This window comes from Petaurus breviceps, unplaced genomic scaffold (genome assembly GCF_028583685.1).
Source record: "Petaurus breviceps papuanus isolate PSGF00001 unplaced genomic scaffold, PetGlider_PUasm1.0 126, whole genome shotgun sequence".
Classification (NCBI taxonomy): Eukaryota; Metazoa; Chordata; class Mammalia; order Diprotodontia; family Petauridae; genus Petaurus; species Petaurus breviceps.
In genome coordinates, this window is record NW_027185655.1 from 26,816,182 (window position 1) to 26,825,775 (window position 9,594).

A 9,594-nucleotide genomic window follows, 5' to 3' on the forward strand; every position below is an offset into this window, starting at 1 on the left:
TCCATTGACTATGGAAATGTGTGGAAATGTCATAGCTGTCCAAAAAAAATACTAAAATAAAAGCAAATATGTAATAAATTAATTATGGTAAATATGCTATTCTAATAGCAAAGAATTTAATACTAAATGGATCTTAATTTGGAAAAAGACCCGAATTTCTTCATTGTAAATGCATCAGGTTCTTGTCTTGCTTCATTAAATCAAGAGCTTTGCCCACACTAATTGAAAAAAAAAAACCATCCCACATCTTTGTCTTGCTCTACCATGAGAGTGCCCACAGAAACTTTCCAGATGGAAGACTGTATAGCATATGTGGTGTTTGTAATGCAATGCAAAAAGAAGTTGCCATGTGGACCATTAATATTTGCTGTCTCATAATCATTCTTTTTGATAGCACGGTTGGTTCATATTTATATATATTCTGTTATTTAAAAAACCCAGGGTACATTTTTCTAAAAGCATTTTCTTGAGCCAGGAGAAACTGAGCCTTTTCCATTTTCACATTATTTAGGACTTCAACGGTATGAGAGCAAGTTTAGAAAACAATTTTATTAGACAAATTATTTAGACAAATTATACACAGAAAGCTCTGCCACTTGTAACTGAGGCCTCCAAAAAGTGTTTTGTGTATTTGTATAATAGGCAACACATCAAAATAGGCCTATTTTTAAATATCGTACATGGTTAACAATTTGTTTAATAACTAAAATCACTGCAACATCTGGTATGTCCCTACATAGCTTTTTGTAAAGATTTCTTTTTTTTAAATCAGATTTTTGAATGAAATCATGGATTTTACAAGGGAAGACAAGTTGTGCATGCACTTAGAATCTTGCTGCCCTGGAAACAAAATGGTCTGTGCATGATAAGAAATCATTCTGCCTTACACAGTAGACAATATTTGAAGATTTAGTACAAAACAGTGACAGTACAAGATGCTCCCCAGAACAGAATTACCATCAAAATAGAATATATCTGAAGAATATACTTTTAAATTTCTCCTAAAGCAATTCACGTTGGCTGATTCCTATATCAATCCTAGCCACGGAATGAATCGGATTAAATTAAGTGTATGACTGCATAAAAAAAAATGCAGGATTAAGTTACTTGCTTCTTACTTACCACATTTTAATTTAAGGATTACAAACTGAAAGCTCTTTCTATATTTCTAACAAGTAAGAATGTGACTTTAAAAGGGTCGTGCCCAAAGGAGCACTGATTTTTGCTATTGTCTTTCTATACACTTGGCACTAATGTAAAAATTACTTAACTCCTCTAAATAAAACTAAATTCCAAAGGGATTAAAATGAGAGCCTGGTCTGTTTTTTTTAAAGGATAATATATGACAGTAATTAAGGCCCTATCAATATTTTTCAAGGGCTCCCCCTTCTTCCTACTAACATAGCTATTTTATTGATTGGTCTACTGCTTTGGAAGAGAATTTATTAACCTTCAGTGATCTATGTTTAAACTCTTATAGAGCTATATTAGCTGTCATGGATGTGGTTTAGCTAATAACATTTTCCATTTATCTAATTAATTAAAAGCAAAATTATCAAGGTTAGCTTTATACATTTCTGAATAACAAATGCAAAACCTATTCAAATGAGTTACATCTAGGTACAAACACTAAATTGCCCTGGATGTTTTAATAAAAAAAAATTATAATATATGCTCAGGTTGGCAAACAATGCAAGTCAGAATCCCATGAAAGCAACCTACCTTTTCTAACTGAAAAGACCCACTTCATTGTACATCTTTCCTGTATACAACACAATTTTTTTAAAACCTAAAGCTTTATTAAATGAATTGTGATAGCAATGGCCACCATGTTATATATATATATACACATTATATAGGTGCATATATATGTATATATGAGACACTAATTTATTTAACACGACAGGTTCCTGCCACATGATAAAGTTTACTGTACATAAGAAAAATCTTTTTTTTAATACTGTACAATCACATAAAGGTCATATGCACTGTTGCAGTGCAAGAATAAATTTAACTGTAGTTTTTACTGGCATAGTGATGGCTTTTTGTAGTCCTACAAAATTGCATTCTCATGTTATGTGGCCTGAATGGTCTTTTTTTTTTTTTTTTACACTGCAGGGGTTGCCTTTGGTCCACAGTTAAAGGACACAGAACAGAAGCAAAGCATTGGATGAATGCAGCAGAACAAATAGAAAAAGAATGAAATTATTGCAAGTTTATTTTTTTAGAAAAGAGAGACATTGTGGAGGCCTTTATGTCAAAGTAAACCTGCATATACTTGTAGTATATTCAGTGCACATTTCCTATACTTGAAGTACAGTATATGAAAAGCATCCTAATAGAATACTAGTGTCCTAAATTTGGGGGGAACAAGGTGACTAAGGGAAAAAATGGAGGGAAATGGGTAGGAAGAAAGAGAGAGAAAGCGAGATGGTCAAGAGAAAGATCTAGAGCTGTTACTAAGAATCCTGATTTTTTTTTAAAAAAAGTTACATCCATGTTAGTCCCACAAAATTACAATTGCTCCTTGCAAAGGGAGTCCTAAAAAGAAATAGTGAAGAAGCTTTGCCTGGTGGTCATATGGAGGTACCTCGGTCTGGGTCATTACCAAGATTAAGCCCAAGAGTAGGAGTTGGTTGATAGGGGATTGATGACATTGTTTTAATAGGACTCCTGAAAAAGCCCCCATTGGGTGCCCTGTGCCTGAAAGGCCCAGTTCGGTGGTCAGGCACGTTGCCAAACGAGAAACCAGAAGCCGCCTTAGCTGACAGTGTACGGCTAAGAGTCTGGATTTGCTCTGGGATAAAGGTTGTTGTGGTAATGTGAGTGTTCCTGAAATCGCTGATTTGTTCCAGTGCTTGCCGAGTTGGCAATGTATCAATGTCCAGAGGGGTCAAATCAATTGATGAGGTGGAAAACTGTTTATGGGGACTGTCATCATCTGTGCACAAGCTATTGACACGTCTGTGGAGGTGCTCCAGGTCAATTTCCTTGTCATCCTGGGGATGAAAAAAAGAGAAAGAAGATAGAACTTTCATTATCTCCGTAGGCCCCTGAATGGGAGCGTCTGTGGTCTGAAGAAAACACATCAGGAGATAGCATATGGAATTAACTGGATTTTAGTATCAATATGTGCGTGTACAGTTCAGGTATGACTACTTTTAGCAAAACACTTCTCTGCAATTAATTCCACTAAGAGGAACATACTGCACTTGTAATATTTTAGCACGTTAACTACAAAGATGTGGGAGAGACAGGTGATTATTATACTAAAACGGGGCCAATTGTAAGCAAAACTGTGAAGTAGGTCTAGCTGTCTTTGTTTACCCCCTTCCCTTTTCTGTATCTTTATTCCAAATGAGAGATCCTCATTCCTAGGTATTTAATGATCTTATGCAGCCCCTAGTTCTTCCTGTTATAAGTGAAAATGACATTAGAAATTAATTTGTTAATTCAATTTACAAGAAGTGTTATCCATTCTAGAACTATTTGAATTTTATTTATTTGCTTTTTTTTTTTTTGGAGGCCAATTGGGGTTAAGTAACTTGCCCAAGGTCACAGGGCTAGGGGTGTGTGTGTGTGTGTGTGTGTGTGTGTGTGTGTGTGTGTGTGTGTGTGTGTGTTTTTTAAGTGTATGGGGCTGGATCTGAACTCAGGTCCTCCTGACTCCGGGCCGGCACTCTACTCACTACGCCACCCAGCTGCCTGAGGTATTTGAATTTTAAAGAATGGCTAGAAGCAGGAATGTTCAGTCCAAAAAACTAAATTTCTAATGATCAAATTTATATGGCAGCTAGGTGGCGCAGTGAATAGAGCACAGGCCCTGCAGTCAGAAGGACCTGAGTTCAAATTCAGCCTCAGACACTTAACACTTACTAGCTGTGTGACCTTGGGCAAGTCACAGATAGTGTAAGTGAAAGTTTATTTCGTCTACTTATAGACTCAGTCTTGCACAACAAGTTCTAAAACATTTATGACACCTTGATCTATTGGAAATGCAACTTCAGATTAATAAGGGTGAATGGAAATGCAACTTCAGATTAATAAGGGTGAAATCAGATTTCAATATGTACTTTGAATATGTATTAAATATGTACTTTGCACTCTGGGAGGAAAATGCCAAAGGGAAAAAAGATCCTTCTTTTCATCAGTCAACCGTCTAACTAGACCTATATAGTAAAAACATATCAAGATGATTTAAAAAAAAACACAAAGAAAATTGAGACTCCTCAGTGAGGGATCTCTATTGGCTGCCATGTAACAGAGCTCAGGTAAAATTCTCCCTATTGTGCATGGGCAGCTATTTTGATGTGCATTATTATTTTTTCTCTTCCTCCCTCATTTCCAAATTCAATAAAAATACCATGTTAATGTAATGTTATTACTAAGATTTTAGGAGCTTGGGAAATACAATTTTATGGTCCTGACAGCAGCTAAAATGTAGTCATCCATCAACAAATATAGTGATGCAAAAATTTTTATATTGCCTACAATAATTCAAAATATAAGGGGATTTTGGAAATCTTTAATTTCCAGATTTTTCAGAGAAGATGGAGTCTTAGCTGTGATGCTGCACTTATGTGCTAAACTATTTTAAAATAATATTTTGTTAATTCAAAACCCACTAATTCAGTTGTACTAACATATTTCTTAGTTTAAGAAAACCTTTTCTTCATTAATAGCATTAATAGGGGGTGGTTAGGTGGTGCAGTGAATAGAGCACTGGCCTTGGAGTCAGGAGGACCTGAGGTTCAAATCCAGCTTCAGACACTTAACACTTACTAGCTGTGTGACCTTGGGAAAGTCACTTAACCCCAAATGCCCTGCCCTGCCCCCTCCAAAAAAAAAAGCAAAAAATTAATAGCATGGCTAATTTTGTAGACTAAGTCATGAGGGGGATATTAAAAAACAGTATTTGGAGAAAATATGTTTTTGAGATCCCATAAAACTTCAGAAGGACTCATTTAAATAAATAATAAATAAAACAATAATTTAAACAAACTGTTGAAAAACAGAGTTGCTATGTGAATCATTGATCACTTTCATCAGTGCATTTAATACATCAATGCACAAACAATTCTGTGAAAATTGTATACAAATCTCATATTTGAATCAATCTGACTGACATTTCTTTTCATTAATGATGTTTTAGTGTATTTGGGAATTTTACTACAAAAAAGATGTTTTAGGTGAACCTTAGAGGAAACAAAATATGGGGCGGCTAGGGTGGCACAGTGAATAGAGCACTGGCCCTGGAGTCAGGAGGACCTGACTTCAAATCTGATCTCAGACACTTAACACAAAAACTAGCCATGTGACCTTGGGCAAGTCACTTAACCCCAATTGCCCTGCCCTCCCCCCTCCAAAAAAAAAAAGCAAAAGAGGAAACAAAATATTCAGCTATTTTCCTTCTCTCATTTGTTTTTTTTCTGCTACTGTATATATAAAAACAATATTTAGATGAAAGCAAGGATTTTTTTCTTTTAAAAAGCATGGCATGCATCTTTATAGTTACTTGTAATTATTGAGAAAATGAATCTGGCTCTTACAATGGTCAATTATAATCATTGCAGGAAGAGGGAAAAGAATTCTAATTCCATAGTGTGAAGTTGGCAAAAGGAACCAAGAAAAACAAAAACTAATTTCCTGTAGGTCTGTGTTCCTAGAAAGAGGGATGCAGTAATTGAAAATAGTATGTTTTCCCCCTTCTACCTCTTTGTGATGAAAAATGCATATTGATTATGTTTCTTTCACATAGTAGTGGTGAGGAAGCTGGGTAGGTATCAGGTTTTTTAGGCTTAAGAGATTTATTTACACATTGAACAATTCATTTAAATAAAAAGACACAAATCTATCACTTGGTAAAAGTCCCCAAGTATCACTAGATTAAAGGCTGCACTGAGCTTGGGGAAATTCAAAGTTCACTTATAGTACATGGGATTTTCAATATTTAGAATACTGTAGTATCCTATTTTCTTTGACTACCCTAAAGCAGAAAGTTGAATTTTGGGTGCCAATTTTACTTTTGTAAGGTTAATTCAATGTCTTTTTTTTTTTTTTTAAAGAAATCGGGGTTAAGTAAGTTGCTCAAGATTACACGGCCAGTTATTTCTGGGTGTGGTGCTAAGTATCTGAGCCCAGATTTGATGCCCAGGTCATCCCGACACTGGATCCAGTGCTCTTACTCGCTGAGCCACCTGGCCGCCCCTAAGCAGTTGGGATTAAGTAACTTGCTCAAGATTACACGGCCAGGTGTTTCTGGGCGGGTGCTAAGTGTCTGAGCCCGGGATTTGATCCCCAGGTCATCCCGACACTGGAGCTGGTGCTCTTACTCGCTGTGAATTCAATGTCTTCTAACGAAGAAGACATTGTTGCTAAATAATTCTCCTACCACCAACTCTATTCTAATGAGGCAGTCTTCAGGATTCTTCTTTTGGCAAATCTTAGACAATGCCACAAAGGTGGCATGCTTTTCCTAGGACATGAGGTCTCTGTAGGAAGATGAAACTCTCAAGCCAATACCTCTTTTGAAGGGACGCGGGAGCCTTTCCTCTTGTTCCACCATGTCTCCAGCATTGCTATGAAGCAGGAGAGGACAATCCCTGCTGCCAGAATGCAGAAGACGCCCGCAAAGCTCTTTATGTCCAGGGCACTGCCTTTCTGTTTAGTGTCCACAGAAGAGTACAGGTCACACTGGCCATTTTTTGGCCACCACTTATGTTTCAATATATCCATATCTCCATTCTGTTGAAGTTCTAGGATTCTTGGGGGGAGAAAAGAGAAAACAGAGACAACTGTTGAGATATAGAAGCATAGAAAAGCCCCACTGTTGAACACCCTATAAAGTATAGTGTGTATCAAAGGGAAACCAAGTCACAGAGAGAGTGGTGGGTAATGAGAAACTCCATTGTTGTAATTCAACAGATAGAGTTTATACCACAAGGTGGTTTTTTTTTCCCCCATGAGTTTGTGTGTGCTTGCAAGCTTGTGTTCTATAATTTATAAAATTTCCCCTGGGGTAGCTATGATGTGTTTTTATAATTACATTTCCAAGGCAGTATTTTTTGTGTGGTTTCATGCTGCTACACAGTTCCATGGTCTTTGAAACAAAATGACGCTCTGGATTCTAATGCTTTTATAAGGAACATTTTGCTGCTTACAGCGAGATGCTGGCACGCCGTCATGCAGCATATGGTACATACAAAGAAATTCAATTAAAAAGGCTTCTATTATTTAACACGATGTGGGAGAAAGCCCTGGGATAATTTTGAAGTTGATAAAATACATCGTTTCTGGTTTTGCACATAACTGGTCTGCTTTCCTCTTTAATGCCAAAGGAGGAAATGCATCTTACCTAGAAGAACAAAAAGCAAAATTCCTGAGAAGCTTTCAGGTAATAAGTCTAAATAAGAAAAGCCTTTCTTTTCATCATCAGCTGGCAACTGTCAGCGATTGCAGCTTTTGTTGGGCTTTTTTGTAAAGATTAAACTACACATTTGACATAGTAGTAACTTAGAACAGAAGTAACTTAAAACTAATGGTGCTAGCTTGAATTTTGATGGAAATAAGCCTACCTCAAAAGAGCAAATTACTCACTTTTTGGAAGTTTATTACCTCTTTTATGCCATTCTCACAGCTGGAAGAAGAGAGTAATGTCAGAAGTAAGAGTTAATGTGTAGAGAGTTTATGCATGTGGGAATATGTAAGTATGGGGTCAGCTCTGGGCAAAGGTGTGAGGCAGGTCTATGCTGTGTATAGTGCAGGCTCTGTGCTCTGTGTATCTTGACCCACTCCCCCCTGCCCCAAGCACCTTCTCTATGCCCCTCTCCCAGGAAGTACCATGTGGAATCTGGATATGCCTCCCACCAGGATTTCTCTGTCTTCCCCAAGGGCATAAGCTACTCTAACTGAATAATTTATATGACAGAATCCCTCACAATAACCCTGTGAAGTAGCTAATAAAAGTTTTGTTATCTTCATTTGACACATGAGGGAAACTGAGCTCAGAGGAATTATTGGGATTTGAAGCTAGGTCTTTCCAATTTTGAATCCAGTATTCTTTCTCCATGATGGTACCTCTTTACCTGCTCCCAGAAGGAGGTATTACCCAGCATGTGGGACTCGAAACCAACTCTTCTTCCACTATAACATGACAAGTCTTATGACAAATATAGGCCTTGAATCCAGGTACTTCTTAACTCTAAGGTGGGCTTGTTAGCTATTTCACCAAATTGCCTCTGTATACACAAACATATATATACATATATATAATACATATATACACATATGCATCTGTCAATATATACACTTTAAGGATCTGTGATTTTACTGGAGAGTACCTTCCCCCTCATTTCAGATGGTAAACCCTCTGTGGCTTGATAGAACAGCTCTAAGAGCTGCTATTCCCCTCTCTGCCCTTCACTCCTAAAATAACAATCTGTGGCCAAAAGACTCTGATGGCCTAGTATAGTGTTTACTTAATCTTCTATTCTTACTTTCTGAATTGAGTCTGTGTTGGAGCCAGGCCCTACATACTTCCAGAAGAAATGTCTGGGCTTGGATTGGTTTTGATTTTTTATTTTCTGGGGTCCTGCTGCTGCTTTCTGCAGGTACTGATCTCTGGGATCAAGGATGTCCTGGGGTGGCTCAGTCCTGGGCCTTGTAAATTTTTATGCGCTGGAAACAGTCTGCTTTGCGGTCAAGTCTGATCAGTGCCCTGTCTCTTCAGCTGTCAGGCTTGAGGACAGCTTGGGAAAGCTTATGATGCTCAATGAGTATAATTTGAGAGTTCCCAGGATATCTACCATAAGATATGAGAGTAGAGTTGGAATTTAATGAAAGATATTAGAGCTGAAATAGATGCAGGAGACTGACCATTATTAGAGTTAAGCTGGCCCTCCCCACTCCCTTTTCGTGCATGCTCTGGCCATGTTTTCATTCTGTTGCCTCTATTGCTCTAGCCTTCAGTTTAGCGGTGCAGAGACCATGCCCAGGAGGAACTTTGCCCCTCATCTCTGTACTCCTCGAGATCCAGTGTTCTTATCTAGGTAGAGCTCCTTCCTGAAGTCAGGAAGTCCTGAGTTCAAATCCAGCATCAGACACTAGCTGTATTACCCTGGGCAAGTCACGCATCCTCTTTGTCCTTCAATTTCCTCAACTATAAGGTGAAATTAATAGCCCTTACCTTGCAGGGTTGTTGGGATAAACAAATGAAATAATATTTGGAAAAAGTGCTTAGCACAGTACCTGCTATATAAATGCTTATTCCCTTACTTTTCTGCCCCCTCCCCTGCACCCCGGTCATTTTCTTCATTACCATCATGCCCTTCCATCTGCTTTCTATCTTTTGCTCTAAGAACTAGAAATCAATCACCACCATTGCCTTTGGAAAGGGTATATCAGCAGACTACTCTAATGCTACACTCAACATCCCTCTGACTACCCAGAACAAAATAGCCTCCCCAGATCACTCCTCCTTTATATGTTTTCCTTCCCTTCATTATAATATAAGTTCCTGGAGGGTATGGATGGTATTACTTTTGTATTTGTATCCAGAATACTTAGCACATAGGAAGTCCTTATTAAATACTTTTC

The 9,594-nt window shown here is 37.7% G+C and overlaps 1 protein-coding gene across 1 annotated transcript in view; it reads right to left on the reverse strand.

Moving 5' to 3' along the window:
* Positions 1–573: 573 nt before the first annotated feature.
* The window catches only part of GRID2 (glutamate ionotropic receptor delta type subunit 2), a 919,201-nt gene continuing 910,180 nt past the window's right edge, over positions 574–9,594 (reverse strand). Inside the window, exons 14-15 of the mRNA XM_069098591.1 lie at positions 6,523–6,763; positions 574–2,999 (exon numbers count right to left, since the gene is read on the reverse strand). Coding sequence (XP_068954692.1) covers positions 2,577–2,999; positions 6,523–6,763 — 664 coding nt within the window. The 3' untranslated portion in view covers positions 574–2,576. The remainder of the gene's footprint in view (positions 3,000–6,522; positions 6,764–9,594) is intronic.